General features: G+C 36.3%; 1 protein-coding gene across 1 annotated transcript in view; it reads right to left on the bottom strand.

Annotated features, from left to right (window-relative positions):
* The window catches only part of emb (embigin), a 45,791-nt gene extending 27,029 nt beyond the window's left edge, over positions 1-18,762 (bottom strand). Inside the window, exons 1-3 of the mRNA XM_051928582.1 lie at positions 18,610-18,762; positions 11,633-11,737; positions 2,865-3,061 (exon numbers count right to left, since the gene is read on the bottom strand). Coding sequence (XP_051784542.1) covers positions 2,865-3,061; positions 11,633-11,737; positions 18,610-18,691 — 384 coding nt within the window. The 5' untranslated portion in view covers positions 18,692-18,762. The remainder of the gene's footprint in view (positions 1-2,864; positions 3,062-11,632; positions 11,738-18,609) is intronic.
* Positions 18,763-23,743: the final 4,981 nt, after the last annotated feature.

Consider the following 23,743-nt stretch of genomic DNA (forward strand, 5'->3'; position numbering starts at 1 on the left):
AGTCCTTACCTCTTTGATTTGATTATGGATGTGTTGAGCTGTGGGATGGAAGACCATTCCCCCTGGTGCATGCTTTTTGCTGTTGGCTTTGTGTTGTGTAGTATCAGAAGTGGAGAGGAAGCTGGAAAAATGGAGAAGGCCTTTAGAACATAGAGGATTGAAGGTAAATATTCTATGTTTAATGATGATCAGAATTCAGAAGTTAGCCTGAAGGGAGAGCTATTGAAAAGAGTGGATAAAATGAAATATCTAGAATCAGTGATAGCCCAAGATAGAAAATTAAATGCAAAGATAACCCACAGAGTGTAGTGTGGATGGAACAATTGGAAGAAGGTATTAGGAGTATTGCCTCATTGAAGAATTAAGGTGAAGGCTAAAGGTAAGGTTTTTACGACAGTGGTAAGATCAGCATTGATATCTTGAACTGAGTCATGGGAAGTAAAGGAAGTGCAGGAGGAGTTTATGTGGCAGAAATAATAATATTGAAATGGATGTGTGAAGTTACAAAATAAGGACAGAATAATAAATGAGACAATCAGAGGTACAACAAAAGTGGGAGAGATGTCTAAGAAAGTACATGAATGTAGGATGAAGTGGTATGGATGTGATGAAGAAAGACAATGAATATGTGGGTAAAGAGTGATGAAAATGGAAGTACAGGGGAAGAGAAAATGAGGGAGACAGAAGCAGAGGTGGATGTTAAAGTAAAAGAAGATCTGAAAGGAAAGGGTGTGACCAGGAAGGAGGTACAGGACTGAGCTACATGGAGAAGGTTGATCAGGCACATTGACCCCACATAGAAGTCAGAAAAGATGAACAGGCCAAACAAATACAGTCAAAGAGTTTAATCCATACCTTACAAATTGAACATACACCTTATACAGCATTTATACTGGAACTAGACATTAAGCCCATTACAATAACGGGCGCTAGAACAGTAGTGCATAAACATTAGTAGGAACAGTCTATATTAAATGGCAAGGGACCTTAATATTTTTGCAAGAAGCCTAAAGTAAAATAATAATAAAAATAAAATAGAAACGTATATGACAATACAGTAACTATAATTAATATTATATTTATCCTCTCCTCTGTGGCTGTAGATTGATGTGTTGTGTCTGTTTGAAGATCTCTTATCCTGCCTCTCTTTATTTTAGCTTGTTTCTGATGCAGTGATTTTCGTTCATCCGCAGTAAGACTTGCTCTCTTAGCTCTGTGTGTCTCCCCAGCAACTGATGTAATGTGTGGTGTGCAGCTGATAATCATGCCTGTGCCGTCTCTCCAGCAAGTACTGTGCAGTTCCCCAGCAAGTATTTTAATCTGTGCTGGCGTGCAGCTGATTATTGTATGTGTGGCGTCTCCCCAGTTATGGATTTTATGTGCGCGAAAATAAATCTACTTTTAAAAGTCATCCTATTGTAATATCATGAAAATTCGTATATTTAGGAAAACCCCTTCAACGACTGATACTTTACACTTTACCGGGCCAAGCTTCTTAATCGCAAATCTGACATCCTCAGAGTGAACACTTGCACAAAAACAAACACTAATCCCACCTCTTTGGGGAAGCTGGTCTCCGCGTCTCAGTACCCGATTGGATTTTTCGTGCGTTATGTTTTAGGTCTTACCTCATTTACCGAAATCCGATTGGATTGGCCGCGCAATATTTTATAGGTCCCGTCCTCTCTGTCTTGTGTGACGCGTCAGGCGGCCTTTGAAGCATCTGCTAGAGGCCGGTGACTCTACCACTCATTCCGCCCTTCCCTGTACTTCCGCCTTGTCCGTAATATGCGTTGAAGAGTGCCCCGCGCATGCGCACTTCACCAGAAGACACAAACACACAGACACATGGACGCACACAAGGGTTTTATTAAAGAGGATTATCACTAAACTAAAAGATTCACCAAAAACATTTTTATGTCTAAGAATATTTTACTAGCTTGAATTGAAGCTAAAGTTTGAAGTTAATATGTCAGAAAAATGAAATAAAGTTAACAATTATATTGGCCAGAAGACAAACATGTGAAGGGAGTAAAGTGACTTGCATTGACTGCCATTTCGCATATTTTTAACAATCTAAAGTCTAAACATTGTTTTAATTTTACAGAAGGATGCAAAAAAGCACCTGAAGGAACATCAAATATTATTTTTCTGGGCAATAAAGTGTAAAAAGTGCATTCAGTCTTACTAAATTATGAAAGTCTAGGCTGATTATTTTGTTGTTCTTAGCATTTCACATTACGTGAAATAAATACTAGTTAATCGAATTAAAAATAAAAGTTTTTTTTTTAACTTTCTCAAATACTACAGTATATTTCACTTTAATATATTTACCAAAAATCAATTTATAATATATTAAAACACTTTGCCATATTTGTTTATTGACCTTAAATGGGTAAAAATTTAAAATGGTGGCTTTACAAAACTGTCTTTAGTATTTCACCTGTCACTTGTTGATAATAAATATTGCATTGTGTGAAATTGTCATATTTGAGATCAAGGTCATCCTTAGTGTTTGCTACATCTTGCTCCCCACTCTGGAGTGAAACATAATCAACCCTACATGAGGTGTTCAAGAAAAAGTCCTGTACTGGCATGTGCTGATTGCCATCACTGCATCACAACCAGCTCTCATATCAAACACTCTTACTCTGTCATTTTAGTTAAATATTAACTCCACTTAAAGTTCACATCTCTTAATTTCTAATTGACATCAGCATTATTTTTATTATTTATGAAAACTAAACACACATTCAGCATAAAAGACAAATATACTGAGCCCCTCGTATTCCTATACCAATTGTCATGAAGTGCAATATGAACAGAATGCTACTGTAAAGATCAGCAGTTTATTATACTGATACTTGCTTGTTCTGAAAATGAAACCGTTCGTCTTTCTTCTCTATGACAGTTTGAGATCCTGGAATTTCTTTACCATCTTTCTTCCAGTAGCCCGTGACTGACGCCGGCAAGTCTGGGAGGCTGGTCAAGGTACATGATAAATCTAAAATGGTCTGATGTGTTAACTCTAGGTTTTCTTTTATCCAAGGGTTGGTGTATCCTGAAACACATATCCAATTGTTTGTTAATTTTAAATACAGGTCTCTTGATGCTTCGAACAGAAAGCATTTCATGTTAGCAAAATCTGCAGATATCATTTCAAGCCATTTACAAATAATCCCAGAACACTCCCAAATTACAAACAAACTAAAAGAGGTTTTCAAGTAACTGCCATGTAAGAAAGTGAAAATAACAGGTCATTTGCAGTTAAATGATAAAAAAAGCAAATTACTTATATAAACATTAACTCTTCAATTCCACCCGGGAGGGTAAACGTTATCATTATATAAAGTTATTGTCTGTTTTTACCTGAATTATTATCAATCTTTAATTTAATATTGTTTTTTGTATCAGTAAGGTGCTGCTGGAGTATGTGAATTTCCCCTTGGGATTAATAAAGTATCTATCTATCTATCTATCTATCTATCTATCTATCTATCTATCTATCTATCTATCTATCTATCTATCTATCTATCTATCTCCAAATTTACTTCATAGTGTTTATATTTATAGCTATAGACAAGGAAAGATAAATTCATACAAGTCATGCTTTGCTTAAACTCTCTTCCCAATAGTCCTTCCTGACTATGTAGACTGCATCACTACAGTATATATTCATTACATAAGAGCAAGTGCCCATATTTCTAAGAATGATCGGTGTGTAGCAGGAACAATTAACAATATTAGATTGTTTTCATTAAATTAAGAAGACATTTATTGAAATTTCTTCACTCATAATTTCTTTAAAATATTTTACCATTGTAAAATTTTCTTAATAATTGTAAGCATTTGGATAATATTAGCATATTATTTTTTCACTGACCAAAACATCCTAGAAGTGTAATTTCAGTGTACAGATAATTAAAGAAAATGTGTTGGTGGCATGGTGCTGTATGTGTATGTGAATATATAGAGGACTGAAGATATATACATATATCTATAATAATAAAAGGCAAAGCCCTCACTGACTGACTCACTGACTGACTGACTGACTGACTGACTCATCACTAATTCTCCAACTTCCCGTGTAGGTGGAAGGCTGAAATTTGGCAGGCTCATTCCTTACAGCTTACTTACAAAAGTTAGGCAGGTTTCATTTCGAAATTCAAAGCGTAATGGTCATAACTGGAACATATTTTTTGTCCATACACTGTAATGGAGGAGGCGGAGTCACGTATTGCGTCATCACGCCTCCTATGTAATCACGTGAACTAAAAACAAGGAAGAGATTTACAGCACGAGTCACACGCGGGAACGAAGGTAAATGACGTTAATTTTTGACTGTCTTTTAATACTGTGTAAGCATACATATTAACACATGTGCAATTAAACGTGTGCATTTACGGGGTGATTTCTCAGGCTTAAAAGCTCACCTTTTATCAAACGCGGGAAGAAAGGTAACTGACGTTGTTCACTGTCTTTTAATACTGTGTAACCATACATATTAACACATGTGCAATTAAACGTGTGCATTTACGGGGTGATTTCTCAGGCTTCAAAGCTCGCCTTTTACTAAAAAGGTAAATGCAAAACTATTTTCAATCAGTTTATTGAAACGCTCCCGTTAAGGATTGCAATAACATATTCGCAAGATAAAACAACGAAGTAGGGGGAAATGGAGGAACAGCCGGAAACAGCGAAGAGCAAAAAATTAATTAAACAATTGAGAACGGAGCGAGTGAAGCATACAAGCATGTTCATAAGGGAAACAAAGCACGGTGTAAAACGTAAGTTTAAATTAAGTTTATAGAAACGCTCCCGCTGCGGATTGCAATAACATATTCGCGAGATAAAAGTTTAATGAGAAGACACGAGGTATAAACGAACCACACGCCGTGGCGCAACGTTAAGGGCAACAGTTTCAACCATTCTATGATCTGCTTCTCGCAACTGAAAGACGGCACATGGCGGATGTTAGCCGACTTGCTGACCGCAACGTTAGGGGCTTCAACTATGGCGCTGACGCCACATCTCAGTGCCAACACTTTGCAGACTCTACTTAAAAGACACGCCCTCCTCACTGGACAGTTAAAAAGACCAATCAAACTAACGATGACATCAAGTATTACACAATCAAAAGTAGGAAAGGAGGCATCTTCATAAAATGCGTGTGGGATGATTTGCATGACACGCTGCTTTAAAAAAAAAATGATAAAAAAAATACGGGATAAATCCCGTCCAGTATTGATTCAAAACGGGACGCGCAATTTCATTCTCAAACGCAGCACGATTCCGTATTTTAAAGGACGGGTGGCAACCCTACAGTGCCAGGTAACCACCCATACAATCAGATTGTGATTCAGACTAGGAATGCAATGAATGTAATTACCCCGATCTACATACAAGGCGAAAGTCTTGCAACATTCAAAGATGATGGTTTGGGATAATTAGTACTTATTAAGTACACCATGGCACATAAAAGAGCTTATGAAGCCTTGAACCGAAAAAAAGCAAGATCTCAGAGATCGTAAAAAAAAAAAAAGGAGGTAATGTCGTTTTACTCGCTGTACATTTTAGTCAAACATTACCAGTTATTCCACGAGGGAGACCAGCAGATGAACTCAACGCGTGTTTAAAAATCCATGCTTCTCCCACGCTCGGTTATATGTCGCGTGTTCTCGGGTAGGTGCACCAAAAAATGTATACATTTAAGCATGTAATGGGCAAACAAAAAATGAGGTATACCCGAAGGCACTGCAGTAGTACTCAATGTAACTTTACTTCTTAAATGTTAATGTTTTACTGTTTAATAATTTATATGCTTCTTATATATTGTTCAAATTCTTTTATCAAAATACCAGTGACAGCGCAATGCACGATAACATGGAGTGAATACACCATACGCATCTGCCCACGGCCGCCCTGGTGTGCGCAGATAGGAGTTGATTCTAAAATAAAATAAACATAAAAAGAGTAATACAATCATCACCCATAAAGCGGATAGCAGACGTGACGTATTATATGTGTACCAGATTTCAAGTCAATAGGTGAAACGGTTTGCAAGCTACAGGTGATTTAAAATCCTGGACAGACCAACGAAAAGCCACGGTAGCAAATTATAGAAGAAGATTTTACTGTTTAATAATTTATATTTATATGAAATGTGCTTCTTATATATTACTTCATATTCTCATATGATAATGATGTTAATGTTTATATTGATTTCTATGTTATTGTAAGTGCATCTATGTGTGTATATGTATGTATGTATGTATGTGTATATATATATATATATATATATATATATATATATATATATATATATAAAAAATATATATATAAAAATATATGTGTATATGTTTATATAATATCTGTATATGTGTGTATATGTGTGTGTATATGTATATATATATGACAGCAACACTCAATATGACAACACAATTACATTGACAATCATATTACGTTATTTTTAAAATGTTTCCTTTACTTTTTCATAACCTCTTTAACACACTACTTCTCCGCTGCGAAGCGCGGGTATTTTGCTAGTGTTTTATATATTGTGGAAAATGAGCCCTGACACAGACAGGACAGAAGTCCAAGCACACACACTTATTTTCTTCTCCTTCTTTTACAGCACCCAGTGCACAGATCAGTATAATATTGCTCAGTCCTTTCTTTTCCTTTTCTCTCTTTCTCTTCTTCTGTCTTTCCTTTCTTCTGCCTCCACTCCTCTCCCATAAGCTCTGTCCTCCACCTCCCGACTCCGGCTCCCTGAATGGAGTGATGCAGCCTTTTTTATATCGCACCCGAAAGTATTCCAGGTGCTCTCCAATTAATTACCGACAGTTGTGGCAGAAGTGCTGCATGGACACCTGGAAGTACTCCAGGCGCCTTTGGGCCTTCTTCTGTCCAGGACTCCTGAAGTGACCAGGCATCCCAACATATTCCAGGGGGTTCGTCCTCTTGTGTTCGGGGGGGAGGTTATGTCCCCAGTATATGATCTCCCCCAGTCCTCTTTGGGACGTCTTGGTCAGGGAGCTTCCCCATCGTCTGTCACAATATATACAAGGGGGGACCCAAAAATAGCTACTTTTTTTTTTCTGGAGGCTGGGGGGCATTAGTTCCAACGTTTGCCGCTAGGTACGTGTACTAGACAGCCCTCTGCATCATTTGGCCAAGCATGTCCTTGGGGAAAGGTCTGTAAGGTCAGTGTAATTTTTTTTCTTTAGCCTCTGTTACCGTCTTAATCTATTTTGTGATGGCAGACTTGAAAGAATAATGTGTTTGCATCAAGTTCTGTTTCCTTTTGGGGAAAACAGCAGCAGAAGCTGTCACAATGCTTCGAGAGGCTTTCAAAGATGAAGTTTTGAGCCAGGCAAGGGTTTTTACCTTGAAGTGCTCAGGCGTTTGCGTGATGCAGTGCAGAGAAAACGACCTGAATTGCATCGATCAGATGAGTGGTTTCTGCACACGACAACCCTCCCGCCCACACGGCATTGAGTGTGTGGCAGTTTCTCATGAAAAATGGGATGACATCACACCCCAATCCCCCTTCTACTCCCTGGACCTTGCACCCTGTGATTTTTTCTTGTTTCTGACAATGAAGAGGGACCTTAAAGGAAAGCATTTTCAGGATGTAGATGAGGTCAAGAAGCAAATGATGGAGGCACTGAAGGCTATCACTTTGTAAGAGTTTCAGAACAGTTTTGAACAATGGAAAAAGTGGTGGGACAAGTGTATTGTGTCTCAGGGAGAGTATTTTGAAGGTGATTACATTTTTGGAAATGTTCGGAGAAATATACAATTTAAAAAAAAAATTCTCGTTATTCTTGGGTTCCCCCTCGTGTGTATATATATATATATATATATATAAAACAAACCTATATATCCTATTTTAGGGTTGTAAGTTCAAAGAACTGTTCATTGTCTTAGACCAACTGAAACTTGGAAGAGACAAATAGTGATTGCATTTTTAATCCTTTAATTACCATATACAATTTCTTGTATTAGGAATTTGTCTGTTTTCTCATACCCCAACTTACTCTCTAGAGAGTTTTTTTGTGGTCAGAGCACAGGGTCAGCTATTTGTACAGTGCCTCTGGTGCAATTGCAGGTTAAGGGCCTTTGCTCAAGGTCCCAACAGAGTAGCATTCCTTCTCTCAATGCCAGGAATCGAATGAGCAACTTTCAAGTTACCAGCCCAGCTCCTTTAGCCAAAGAGCCACTACTCCGCCTGTAGTCTGAATGGAAGAAAAGAAAGTTTTCTAGTGTTTTTAAAACTGTGAAAGTGAACCGCCATCTAGTCTAGATAGAAAGGTCAAAATTTTGAGGTCCATTGTTCTTGTATGTTTTTTTTATATACATATTTTTATATCAGTATAGTGAAATGGCCATTTATTAAAATGTGTACATTTACATTAAAAATTGTATAATGTGGTCAGTCTGTTTTGATCACGTCATAAATTTAGGAACCTCTGTTTACCTGATATGCCATACCATACGTCTCTCTTTCTTCGTGTTTCTTGTTCCCTTTGGGCTTCTTGTGGATGCCAGATGACATTACACTGGGGCACAGATGCTGGACGCTGGATGTGTTGTTGTTTTAAATATAGAGAAGATTATTCCTTTGCATTAACCTTTGAATGTATGCATAGTGGGTGGCACAGTGCCACAGTGGTAGCAATGCTGCCTCGCAGTAAGGAGATCTGGGTCCTCCCATGCTGCATCACATCCTCGGTCCTCCTTGTGAGTTTGCACGTTCTCCCTGTGTCTGTGTCGGTTTATTTCCAGGTGCTTTGGTTTCCTCCCACAGTCCAAAGACATGCAGGCCATGTGAATTGGTGACCCTAAATTGGCCCTAGTGTGTGGCTGCATTGTGTGTTTGTGTGTGTTTACCCTGCCCAGGGTTTTTTCCTGACTTGCGTCCCATGTTAGCTGGGATAGGCTCCATCAGACACCCACGACCCTGTTCAGGACAAAGCAGGTTAGAAAATAACTGACTGTATGCATAGTGATCTTCATTATTGTTGCAATAATAAAAATGTGACTTTTTACTTCCTGATTGAATCATCCTTTATTAGATCACTCATGATTGCTTGTGGACTATAGAATTAAAGCCTACTCACAATATCATATGTTTATATATCAGCACTTTAAAAAAGAATTTTGAAATATTAGTTCTTAAAATACTGGCAAATTTGTGTTTGGATTAAAGTTAAAAAAAAACAAGTTCTTATCTTCAACATTCCCAAGAGCTGACCTTTTAAGCCAGTGAAATGAGGTTTACTGTATTCACAAAAGTACAGAGGACTCAATTATATTGATAAACTCTGAAAGACAGGCTTCTAGATCAATGTAATGGAAAAGGTAACACAACAACTTTGCATCCAAGAAATTTATTTCATATGAGGATAAGTGAAAAGCACAATATGCAGATATGCTGAAAAAATGTGACTTTGACACTCAATGAAAGATCTTTAGAGCAGGTGGTTATGCTTCATCGCTGTTGGATGAAAACAGGATATGCCAAGATGTCAGAGGATGGTGACACAACTAAGAAGGAAATTCTAAATGTTCAGGCTTCCACTAAAATGGCTTAGATTAATAGCTGCAAATGGAAACAAAATTGCCTTGTATCTTTCAAAGTATATGATATCTAACAATGCTGAGCTCCAGTGCAGCTGCTAAGATCCACTAAAATTATATCAATTTGTGTCCCACTATAATAACAACAAATGTAACCTTTTTCAGTTTTCCTGTAAAGGTTAATGGTGGACTAACACAAAATAAGCCATTTTAAAGCATGACTATTGAGATTGTCTGCTTATTTGCATAAAATGATGACTCAGTCCTTATCTATGTTTAAAGAGATTCTATATTTTGATATTCCACAAAAATATTGGACCTGTCTCCATTTTGAGCCTTCCCTATCCATAGACTAGGCTAAAATCAAAGCCTATCTTTAGAATCATAACAACAGATATTTTATAACATATTCATAGTACAATAAACTCAATATTACCCACAGGGCCCAGGGCCTATATTGGCACTAATAGGCACAAGACAGAAACCAAATCTAGATTATATACAAGACACTGAAATATTAATCTATTCATTATGTAATTGCCTAACATTAATATCTTTAGGGTGTGGAAAGAAAACCAGAATGTACATCTTTACTGATTTTTTTTAATTTACTCATTGTAATGAATAGTATAAACACAGTAAAATATTAAGCAATAAATGAGTGGATTGAAGGCTAGACAAAAAGCAACATTTTTTCCACAGTACATAGTTTATGTGAAACTGCCTTCATGACTCGGAAAAAAATGTGAAAAATCATTTAGATGAAACTAATACTTATTCATATAAGAATTGGCATTTCCCATACTTTAGTTCATTTTTAGGCAATTGGTTTGGGTTCTGGCATAGAACAAAATCTTGTGGCAACCCGTAAACTAACCCTAAGACTTCTAGGTTGCTTTTGTGTGAGACAGTATTATCCTCCAGTAAAAATCTAAGCACGTTAGCATTTCTTACAAACCAATATAGTCATTCATCTTCTAATTTCAATTTGTACACTTTACTACACGACCACATCCTGCCTAGCAAGTTTTTTTTTAAGAAAAATAATCTTAAAAAAAGAAAATTAAGGACACATTTTTTTATCATTAGCTCCATTTTTTTATCGTAAGCTCCATCTCCAGTGACAGGAATACCAGCAGCCATAACAATACACAACCACATCAAAGAGCAGAGAAAAATAAAGGTAAATAAATAAAACATTTGCTACACATTGTTTGCAGTGTAGCAAGCAAGAAGAGGGAGGTTGGAAACTACCAGGTAACAAAAATAGAAAGATGTAATGAAGGCTGCTTAGGGGCATACACAGAGAAGAGAAGTCATCTGTGTAAGTTAGTGTGGCCATAGAGCAACTATTATCAAAAATAGAAAGTGACAAACTAATCATATCACATAAGGATAAGGATAGCCTTTATGATAGTGAAACATCATGGTTGGCAAAAGATTTAGACTCTTTTTTAAGTAGCCAGTGCTATACAAATATACTTGCCCACTCAGAAACAGTATACGGGTTTCTTTATAAAGCTTTCCCAGCAATATACTGTACTAGCAGATGTATCTAATATAATTTAAATTGTGTTACACGTGTGTACATAGTGGATAGTTGAAGGGCCCTAGTGACTGCAATTCTACTGCCGCTCCAGTTGGTGGCACTGTGTCCTAATGCCTCTGCCTTTCGTTTTCTGCAGACCGGTTGATTGACGGTTAGAACACCTCTGATGTCACTTCCAGTGTCCATCCACCTGGATCCGCCTCTTCCTGTCAGAAGGGCCAAAACCAGAAGCTCCGCCATCTTGGGCCAGTTCTGTTTTGAACTCACATCTGTAGAGATGACTCCACTATAATCACGTGCTTTTTTGAATCTCGCTACATCCAATTATACTGGATGTCAGTCTTGGCACCCAACTTCTTATCATTGTCCTCTCTTTCTGTTACAATCTATAACATTGTCTTTTAAAGCATAATTAAAATTAGGTCATTTTTGGTTACCATTTAGCTCAGCGTATAGCAGCCTTAGAGTTATAAATTAAATTGTCAATTATGTACTTACCTTTGATGATTATATTTTTGATAGTTGTATTCATGATACTTTCACTTGTGTTATTCCTTATTTCCTCATTTTCAATTGGAGAATCAGTTGGTATATTGCCTGAAACTAATAAAAAAAAAATTAGGTACTTCATAATAAGGATTTCAATCTTTATTCTTGTAGTAGTACGGTGTTGAACCATGTTAGCCATTATCAAGCAAATCAAGCAAAATTACTTTTATTGGCTAACTAAACAGATTGTAATATGCAAGCTTTCATGATCTTGCCTGAAGAACAGGCCTGAACTGCCTTAAACGCTTGCATATTGTAATCTTTTTAGTTATCCAATAAAAAGTGTCATTTTGCTTGACTTCTCATTGCATCTTTACTCTTCAGAATTAACACAGGTGCTCAGACATGATAGTGTTTCACAGTTCCAAATTGGTATAAGTACACAGATGTAAATACAGGGAGCTAAATACTGTAATTTCACAGTTTAAAGTAAAAAACTTTAAAGTTGCAGGTGCCACATATATTGAGAGTGGAGTTTGTCATTTATAGTCCTCTCCGTATTTCTTGTATTGTATACATTGCGCAAGTTATTACTTAAAGCAAACTACTTCTAATTTTTGTTTTTCATTCTACACTGTATTTGAATAATTACTTCTTTTGCAAAAAGAGAATATTATGGGTATTTTTTTAATTTGCCAAACTTGTGCTTTCCAGCATCTACTGTTACTTGGTTTCTCACTCAGTGCTGATGGCAAGAATCCACGGAAATCCGCCTTTTCAAGAAATCTTGTGCCACCAACCAATCATAAGATGGCATTGTTGCACTGTCCCCTCTTGGAACTTGATGTTTGTTCCTCCAAAACCAAGCACCATGCCGAGTGCATGGTACTCCTGAAAGGCACAACTAGCCAGTATGTATCCAACAGTACCCTTTGTAAACTTCATAGATTCACTTATATATCCATTATTTTATATAATATGACTGTGAGTTCCCTTCACTAGACTGTTGTGGAGAATGTGATGTGTCAATGAAAGCTCACATAAATCATGTCATTTCTATACCAGATCATGTTAAAATTATACTTAAAGAATGCTAGGTTACTGATAAATGTTGATTTCCCGTAGCTATTGCAATGGAAGAGTGCCTCTCATCACCCATAAATAACTGTGACGAAGCACAGATATATAAAAAGGTAATGTGATGTGTTGAGACATTTTTGCATTAATTTTATAAGAATTTGTTTATTTTTTATTATTTATTATTTTTCTTGTAAATTTCATTTAATTACTACTGTTTTGTTTCTTTCATGCATGGCTGCCACAATTATGTCTACCATCGCTAGAAATGGTTGTCGGTCACATGACTCGTGTCACGCAGTGCCTCACATCACAGTGTTGGAACAATCTAACTTATGGCAATTTTTCTTTGTGATTTGGAATAGTTATTTTTAGAAAAATGAAGTACTTTTTGACTCTGATTTGTGTCTTGTACTTTGGCTTTATTGCTGTGATACTTTGACTTTTGGTTGCAATTCCTGAGGTTTTTTTTTATTATTGTTTTGGCTCAGCCCCAAGCTCTCATCCTCCCTGTCCTTCTTCCACTTGGGCCATGATATTTGTACATTTATTTTTTTCATGCCCTTTCTGTAAATATATATTCTTGTCTATTAGGCGGGTTGGCTGGTTCAACCAGCCACTTCTCATGCCCCATATAATAATTCTCTCTCTTTCACCTGTCATCCATTTCTTCCCAGTGAGCCTTCACCCAAAATTCTCCTCCAAAGTCCACATTTGTCAGCTCCCTCCATGGGTATAGGGAGCATTCTACCAATGTTAGGAAAGGTAGATCTATGAAGTTCTGTGATCACAATGTGAGAATGGAGAGTTCCCCGACAGCCTCAGAACTACTACACTCCTGAATGCTGTTCCTATTTAAAAAAGTCGGGTCAGCTAGGTAGACATTCTGTACAGGGACTAAGTACTGCCATCTAGCTGCCTGAGAAATTGTCCACCCCCCAAAATATAAATGCTTATTCAAAAATTTTATTAATTATATCTTTCCATATTTTGAAACCTTATGAACAGATCCTCTAAGCGAGAATTTGATTTTTTTTTTTTATTTTAAATATTGAATAGTATAGAACATCAGTTACCCACTGACTTATAAAAGGTGGGTAAGAATTCTTCCAGTTAAGCAAGATAAGTCTATGTGCTAGTAGTGTGGTGTAGGCAGTTACAATCAATTTGTCCTTCTATACTTTAAGCCCATCTGGGGTTCCACCAAACACAGCTGTTAATGGGTTAGGAGTGATTGTGACGATGAGGCTTTCATATAAGCAGTCAAAGACTTTTGACGAAAATGATGTTAATTTGGTGCATGGCCAAAACATGTGACCAGTGAGACTGGAGCTCGATTGCAATGTTGACAGATTGAATCTTGCCCAGGGTACATTTTGGATATTTCTATAGAGATAAATGCACTTGATAGAAGATTTTAAGTTGAATGATTGAGTGCTTTGCACATATGGCGCTAGATTGTATTCTGTGCATGGCTGCCTTCCACTTCTTTTCTGAAATATCAATTGAAAGATCCTTTCCCCATCATACACTAGGATATTTGAAAAGAAAAGACTTTGATATCTTATTATATATAGTTGAGATGCTGTCTGAGTCTTCAAGACTGATCAGTATTTCTTCTGGAACAGAAGTGGAGTGGAAGGTGTGGAGATGTAGGTAGGTTTCTTTTAGCAAACTTTCTGATTTGAAAAGAGTGGAACAATTGTGTTACTGGGAAGTAAAATTTGAAGCGCAACTGTTAATAAGATGCAAAAACATTATCTGTATATGGTTCTCTAAGTATTTTAAACCTGGACATTTTCCAAAGATTAAATATTGTGTAGGTTTGTGAGGGCTGAAAAAGATGATTATCATATAGAAGAGCAATCAATAAAAGCTATGTTTTCTGAAACTAAAATTACAGTGTACTGACACAGATTTAAATACTGTAGGTCAGTGTAGTCTAATGGATGAAGTGTTCTGGGTTTGAATCTATGTCTGGTCTTTGTGAAGTTTGCATGCTCTACTCATGTTTGCGTTAATTATCCTCTAGGTACTATGGTCTTACTCTTATTTCTCATTTCTAAAGACAATGGAGATTACAAATTGTCTCCTGTGAATACGGGTGTGTGCATGGCTGGGCTGGTGCCCCATCCACTACTGTTTCTTGGATTGCATTCAGTGCTGCTGGGATATTCATAAACTACAACAACTGTGGATTAGGTTAAACATTATGAGACATTTAACACTTTTTACGTTCTTGAACTACAATGGCAGGTGACTTCAAAGGACCAATGTCTTCTGTTGGCCCCAGTCTGTGATTAACTAATAAAATAATCTTTTAACTAAAAATTTCAAATACATTCTTGAGATACCACCTCATTGAACATTCTCTCTTCAAGAGTACTGTTCTATGCACAGTCCCATGTCAACATTGTTACAGCATTTAAAGAATGAAGATTAGGACTCCTCATAAAGAAGTGGGGACTCTCTTACTCTTCACAGCCCTTGGTAGATATCATTCAAGTAACCAATCACATATAATGTAGCCAAGTGTTGCCTAGCAACAATTTACAATTCTAAATACATGCTAATCTTGTTCCTGTTTCACATTGTGAAGGTACTGATTTTATGCAGCTAATATCCCTCTATACACTAAATTCATTTTTGGCATTATGAATTGTACAGGCCTACAAGTCAGCTGCCACAATAGTTTGTCACAGAAATACATATCACTTCGACACACACTTTCAAATCACAAGTTAAAGTGTTTCATTTTGGAAAGTAAACAAATCTTTGGATTCCAGATATAACTGCTGTAGGCTCATAATCTTTGCTATAAGTTTAAAGTTATGCATTTCAGTAAAATGTACTGATTTTCTGTTTTATTTTAAAGGATGTATGTACATGAGTTTTATATTGTTTGAACGTGAAGAATATATTTTAATCCAGCACCAAAAAAGTTAACTTTGAAAGACATTTGTTTACATTAATACAATCAAAATCTGTCAGAAACCCATTAAACTTACCACACTATCACTTCACATTATCTTATTACTGTATATTGCGGCCATCGTGTTTGTTTTAACCCAGAAATGTATTCAGCATAATAAATCCATGTAATGTATATTAGGAAGTGATGCATTGTTGAAGATTTTTTTCCAAAATACTGAAATTAATAGAATTTTTACAGAAAAAACAAAATGACTACAGATAGGAAAAAAGCATGTAAACTCAAATTTAAAACTAAAGTTCTCCTGCGGATAGGTCGGGGCTTGATTTTACCGTATAGATTTCAGTATTTTGTAATGTCGGTCGTATAAGTTGAATGCGGAAAACTCACGCTATAGGTCCAAGAGATTATGATATGCCATCTCCCACCTGAGAGTGTAATCACATAGCACACTGCTTTTTTTTTCTATGTGTTGTGCCTATGACCACACAGTAATACCCAAATTATTCAGAAGCAACGTTTGCACTGATTTGTGTTTTTTGTATTTCACACCCTCATACACCTTCATCGTAAGAGCATCCCTTATCTATGATGGAGCGTTCAATCAGAAGAAAATATGAAGCTGGTTTTAAATTAAAAGTCGTTGAAGTGGTGAAAGAAATTGGAAACTGTGCTGCTGCAACAAAATTCATTTGTCTTAGAAACTGATGCGAGATTGGAGGAAGCAAGAAGATGTGAAAAAAAAAATGTAAGTGTTGTATTTTTGAATGGGCGTATAAGTCGGGGTCTGATTTTATGATCTCGGGTTTCAAGACCCGACTTATACGTGAGTATATAAAGTAATTTCTGACATATCCATATGCGTATAAAATTAGTGAGCATGAATACGATTTTTTTAGCAGAGAACCACACATTTAAACTCCAGTCACCCAAACAAAACAAACATTTCCTTCATATTTGGAATAACCCATAGAATATCTTCAACAATTAAGTTAGGGAATTACACAGTAGCATAGCGTGGGTGTCAGCTGCCTGGGGCAGAGGAAAATTCCGCCGCCCCCTTATTTAGGTATGGTTCAAATTTTTACAAGATATTATTATTATTTATTGTGAAATTTTGCCGCCCCCTAAAAGTGCCACCCAGGGCGGGCCACCCCCACTACACTACGCCAGTGGAATTACAGTATTTATCAATTCATATTACACGTTATCCAAAGACTTAATCCTTTTAAAATGATCTCATCCTATACAAACTGACTAATTCACACTGAGCATCACATAAAATAAAATTCTCAAACCCAGGTTTGCGGGGGGTGTTTGTCAGAATTCAACGTGAAGCAGGATTTAACTCAGGATGAGACCCCATGCCATTTGCACGACCCACTCTTACATACACACCCCTCAGACTCATGTAGGGCCAAATTAGAATTGCCATTACTTTTGAATATTACATATATGTTTTTGGCTTGTGGCAGAAAAACATTAGAACAGTATTAAAATCTTGACAAGACCTGGCCATTCACCCCATCAAAAAATACCAACTAATTTATTCCATTAGAACATTGAAACTAGAGTACTTTGGAGAAAATCTATTAATGCACAAGGAGAACTCACAAGCTGTACACTGACAACTGGGAACATGATTTGATCCCAGGCAGCTGGATTTGTGAGGCAGTATGGCTACCCACTGTGCCACCATGCTGTTTTTGATTATTGTTAATAGATGAACGCTACAGTTTGTGGAGTTTTGGAGTTTCTGTTTCTAACAGTATTGGGTTCACATGCCAGTCCAGATTCTCTTTGTGGGGACTTTGTACCTTCTCCCCATAAAGAATTCTGCAGTGGACTGGTGCCCCCTCTGAGACTGGTTGGCACTTTATGTGTCTTCAGATGGGCCTGTATAAGCAGGGCTGGATAATAAGGGAACAAAAATTCTGTTTCATTAAGTCTGAATACCTTATGTGATAAAATGTGGAAAAATTACAGACAATAAGAGAACACATTGTAAAATTACTATATGTCACTTACAAAGTGCCCTGAAGCGAATTAGGAATATTTATTAATCAGATTAAATAAAGGTGGATGAAAATTAAATACTTTTCTGTATTGCTCAGTGCAGAAACAACATAGCGAGTCCTTGTAGAAATTCAAATTTTTTCAATGAAATTTTGTCAATAAGTACAACCGTTTATGAATTAAACTGAATATTTTGATTAACATAGATTGGTGTTTAGTTAAATGAATGTTGACTGTATAAAATTTGATTTTTTTACATTACAATGAAGGAATGAACAGAGGTGGTGGGGCCAGAACACAGTTTACTTATATGGGCAAAGTGGTCAGCCATCTGGGTTTACCCTAATGATATAAACGACACAGCCATATATCATTCCCTGCTCCCTTGAGATGAACGGTAAGGATAAGCAATGTCCCTTTTCTGCAGTATCATTAACAAAAGCTGTTTGATTCTTCGAAATAAATTATTTAAGTGAAAAAACGGTAACAGTGTTTAGAAAAAATGTATGTTTATTTAACTGCAGTTTCATGTAGCAGTTATTTATAAATTCATGATTTTCATGACTTTGCAATTGCCATTTACACATGCTAAAAAAGTATCTTTTATTCTTAATAATTGTGAAAAGGGGTTTGTCTTTTTAAATAATTATAGAGCAAATAGCATGGTAAGCAGTCATGTGACAATGATAAAATTAAGGATAAAATTACAAAGCAGATTAAAAATGATAATATAAATGCAACCTGGACTTACTAAAAATAATTATGACTTTAACATTAAACATGCATGCCAAAAAATTATGAACTCAATACAGCATTTCAAAGAAGTTACTCAGAAGGCAGTTTAATGCAGAGAGTGTTACATCAGCGTGGCAGATCCTATCAAGGTCACTTCAAAATCAGCTTCACAGCATCACACTGCTGTATTATAGAGTATAAAACGAAAATAATAAAAAGCACTAACATTTACCTGTTGTGAAATGAGATGCTGAAAGTGTCGCCAGCAAAGCGGCAATTACAAATGAAGGGATTCTTGTAGGAAGCATTTTTCTCTGCAGTATTCCTGCCTGATACTGCAGTGAATGAGTCAGACGGATGTGTATGTGAGCCCTTCATGTGAGATTTAACTCCCAAGAGGTTTCTCTAACCTTGCTGACACTCTAAAAAAATCCTAGTGGCATCTAATGAAATATTAAGATGAGCAGCAATACAGGATAAAAGCAAATCTACATTTCCATCTCAGTTTACACTACTGAAGGACAAAATGGATGCTGAAGGTTACAGATGCTGTTTAGAAGTGAATAAATGAAATTTCATTTGTTTAAGTACATTAGTAATTTTAAAGTGTATTTGTTTTTTCTGCTCATCAGTCTTTATTTAATTTAATTAAGTTCATATCTGTTTCCTTGACGTACCCAGTCAAAAAATAAACATAAAAATCACACTGCCCTGCATGAAAGCTGATCCTGAACATGTAACTATTTTATTCAGATGAGTAAATTGAGAAAGATAGTAATTTACTGTGCTGTGAAAAAGAATTTGCCCCTCTGTAATTGAAAATTTATGAAACAGTATGTTATTTTGTCTTTATATTTATGGTTTTTTTTTTTTTACTTGTGTCATTTATTGAATGATAAAAAATACTCAATACCAACAGACACGGTGTGAAAATATATTCGCCCTCGTGTGTATTTTTTAGATGCAATTACTGCAAACATATACTTCTGATAATTCAGTATTTACATTGACTATGCTTCAGCTTCAGCTCACTGATGCATGACCAGACATTCTGATTAAGGATTTTTGGACAAGAGGAGAAACTGTTGTTCCTTTAATTATGGCAGGTCTTCCAGGTCCTGAGGCAGCATAGCCACCCCATGCTGCCATTTGGTGTCATGTCAGACATAATGAGATCCAAGTCCTCCAAAATTTACATTTTTGTTCCATCTGTTCATAGAACATACTTCCAGTGGTCTTGGGGATCATATAGGTGCTCCCTGGCAGATGGCAGGTAAGCATTTACATTCTTATTGGGTAGCAGTTTTCTCTTTGCTACTCTGCAATAGAGCCCATTTTGTGTTTTTCAGTGTTATGAAGAACACTAACCTTTGCAGAAAAAGAGAAGTCTGCAGTAATTTGCATTTCTTTTTTTGTGTTCCTGATGACTTCAGGCTGTTATTTATGGACAGATGAGTTCAGTCAGGTATCAAGTTCAGACAATGTAGTTTGAATGACCTATAGATAAAGACACTTAACAACTCGGGCTTCAGTGCTACATTCTAAAATAAACAATTCACTAATTCAGCTCTTGAAGTTACTACCTCATTGCAGCAATTGTTACCAGACCTGGGAGAACTGCAGAAGATATCTAAGAGCTACAGCAGCAGGTGTTCTGCTAAAATTAGTAGACATAATGTGAATCAAGGACCAGAAGATAAAACATAAGTCAAGAAACAAAGTATTTTTTTAATTTAGGAAACTGAACCAAAATTTCATCAAACCAAAACAAAAACCTATATCACACACAAAATAACATTGCTAAAGAGTTAAAAAATAGGAAGACTAATGTAGAAGAACATCAACAGCAGGTACATTAGTCCCATAATCTGAATGCTACTTGGTTAATCCTTTTTTAATCAGTATGGGCTAGTTGTTGACCTTCAGCCAAGCGTTTTCTCTATAGACAAGGCTAAAATTGTTTCTGTTATTTCTTTACTGATGGGGAAGAATTTGCGCAAAGGCTACAACCTAATCAGATAGTCATCACGAGTGTTGCAGTGATGTTACAAGCTGTGTGCTTATTAAAATTAAAGCAGGGAAATAGACCTGTAGATAATTATGCAGTATAATTACTTTCAAAATGCTCTCTGGAATGATCATGCTGTTTTTTGAAGTGGACTCAGACTAAGAGATACAATGACTAATCATGACATTTCATTAGTTGAATTACAGAGAAAAGAAATTGAAAAATGTATGGAATTAGGATAATCAATTATTTTAACTGAATTTGAAGAACATTTTATTAAAAGACAATGTTTTTATTAGTTTCTGACTTTGATAACCTATTGTCCAAAGTTGCAGGGAACTGAAAACTTTTGCCAGAAGTCAAACTGGTGAGCTCAAAACTTATGACATCTAAAGTTTGTGTTTTGTCAGAGAATATTTGAGTTACATGATCATAATTTTATGTAAGACTTGAAATTGGTCTAAAATTCCAATGCTTTGTGCACTGTATCATTCAAATAAATATTATATTTGGACTTTTATCTGGTGTCTGACGTATTGTCCGAGGGTTCAAGGGAGCGAGAGCGCCCCCAAGCCTGTCACAACATCCATGACAGCCTTCAGTCTGTATTCACAGGTCCCAATCACCTTTGCACATGTGGACATTGCCATTTTTCCCCATTCCTCTTTGCAGATCTGCTCAGGCTCTGTCAGACTGCATGGGAATGATGAGTGAACTGTCTTTTTTTAAGTCCAGCCACAAATTCTCAGTTAGATTGAGATCTGGACTCTGACTGTGGCTATTCCATTTTACTAACCTTGTTGTTTTTAAGCCATTGCTTTGTTGTAGCTTTGTCTTTATAATTGGGGTTGTTGTCTTGCTGGAAAACAAATCTTTTCCCAAGGTACAGGTTTCTTGCAGACTACAACAGATTTTCCTCCAGGGTTTCTGTGTATTTTGCAGCTTTCATTTAGCCCTCTACACTCACAAACATCCAGGGCCTCCTGCGGAGAAGTTTCCTCACAGCACGATACCAATACCATGTTTCATGATGGAGATAGTGTGTTTCTGTTATAGTGCGGCATGGCATTTAGTGTGAAGGCCAAAAAGCTTAATTTTAATCTCATTAAATCTTCCAGCTCATTTTAGCTTCTCCCATGTGCCTTTTGCTGAAATGTCACATACATTTTTTTAACAGTGGGTTTTTCTTTGTTACCCTCCCATAAAACTGTGACTGGTGAAGAACCCAGACAAGAGCTGCTGTAAGCACTAACCTCTCCATTGTTGTTGGCCTAATTCACCAATCGTCTGGCACAATCATTCAGTTTTTGTGGATCCTGGCAGATTTACATATGTGGCAAGTGACTGATTTCACTGGACTCCAAAGGATATTCAGTGACTTGGACATTTTCTTGTTTCCTGACTTGTGCTTTTCAATCACCTTTTCACAGAGTTGCCTTTAGTGTACATTAGTGTACATTTGTAGGCCATGATACTGACTTACCACAAGTCACAGCTGCATTTATACTACTGTCAATTGAAACCCCTTGACTACAGACAGGTAATCTCCAATGAGCTAATCTACTCTATATATATATAAAATCTTAAGTCTAAAAGTGCAACGTTTTATGTGACATTTTTATGTCACATTTTTTGTCACGCTTTAAATCAGGCTTATTTTAAAACCTACATATATATGTTTGGTATTCTTTTCAGAATTTATCGAACTTTAATGTGATGTTGTTAGATTTTCAGATTCTTATTCTGTTTTTAAATTATAAACTAAAAATATCAAGAACTCACGTCCCACAAGATGAGACTTTGTGCCAACAGATTTAACCACGCCCGTGGCCTGAAATAAAAGACAAAGAGTAGATGACAAAGACAGCTGCTGTACAGGCTTTTAAATATTTGAAACGACATGCGAGATGCAGATCATGTGGCGCGGTACGGCAGCAGCAGCATTAGCAGCAGCAGTAGCAAGCCAGCAGCTGATCAAGCAAAGAAGAGGTTAAAAAGAACTATATTTGTTTCCCATTGCATCACTGTTTAAGATGGGGTTTCGGAGGAGCGACCGTGTCTCCTTGGGGTCCATTCAACCCCCCTCTTCACAACATGAGTGGCAGAGACGCAAAGTGTAGAGTAGGCAAGGGGGGATTGGCGAGCAAAGCAAGCAGGGGGTAAGCCCCCTAGTTAAAATCTAAAACCAACTGGTCACATCAGTGATGTTGCCATTACAATTAACGGGGTGAAAACTTAGGCTATTGATTATTTTGTTGTTTTATATTTATAATTATTTTAAGACCATTTTGCAAAGATCTGTTTTTGCTTTCTCATTGAAGAGCCTCTTTCTGTTGATCAGTGTCAAAAAAGTTAAATCCACTGTGATTCAATGCTGTATAACAATAAAATGTGAAGACTTCTAATGGGGTAAATGCTTTTTAGAGGCACTCTAAATAAAGTTATTTCCCAATACTGCTTAAGTATGAATAATTCCAAGACAATTGGCTGTGCCCAAATTCAGAGCAAGCCTAACATTTGTTATTTCCTTGTCTTGGTACCACACTGATGAAATTATAATTGTCTGTTGTGGGCTTGGTCTGCTTTGGAGTAAATGAGCTCTTCCATGTGATTGACTGCTTTGAAACACCATCTATCCAAATGGAGGTGTCCTTTTTTGAATACATAGTTATTTTTTATAATGCAACTGACCTGGAACAGTAGACATTTTAGCTTTAAACCACTTTATATTTCTGACTATACACTGTATGTACAATGTGTGTACTGTTTATTTTTGTATACTGTATATTGCATGTTATTTCACTGTTTCATTTTTTTATTTTTGTGTTTATGTTAATAGGAATATATAATAGGAATATATACAATTGAATTGAAGAATCTTTTCTAAATTCATGAATATGTGTTTTATCCACTTAGGAAATAATGTTGTTAGCTGAACTGATAATACTACAACCACAAGATGGCAGCAGAAGATAGACTGAAAATCCTTTTTATGTTAACCGTTAAATGATACCATGAAAAGTGCACACTAATACTTTTAAAATCAAGTGTGAGAAACAGATAGGACAAAATACAGTAAATATGAAACAATGGAAGTAACTTTCCCATTTGATTTACATTCTATGAAGAAAACTGCCATACATTTTAATTAGACTTATCCATTTTTGCACTTTGTGTGCTTAACTCTTCCATTTTGCATATTTAAACATGAAGACAATTAAAAGGTAAAACAGTACTTTTAGAATGTAGTATTTTAAGTTACTATTAATATAAAAGAAGAACCTTCCCAATTATTTGTTATAATTAATCAGTAACCTCAGTGAGGAGTTCATGGTCTCGAGTGCAATGCTGA

The sequence above is a fragment of the Erpetoichthys calabaricus genome, chromosome 5 (assembly GCF_900747795.2).
Source record: "Erpetoichthys calabaricus chromosome 5, fErpCal1.3, whole genome shotgun sequence".
Lineage (NCBI taxonomy): Eukaryota > Metazoa > Chordata > Cladistia > Polypteriformes > Polypteridae > Erpetoichthys > Erpetoichthys calabaricus.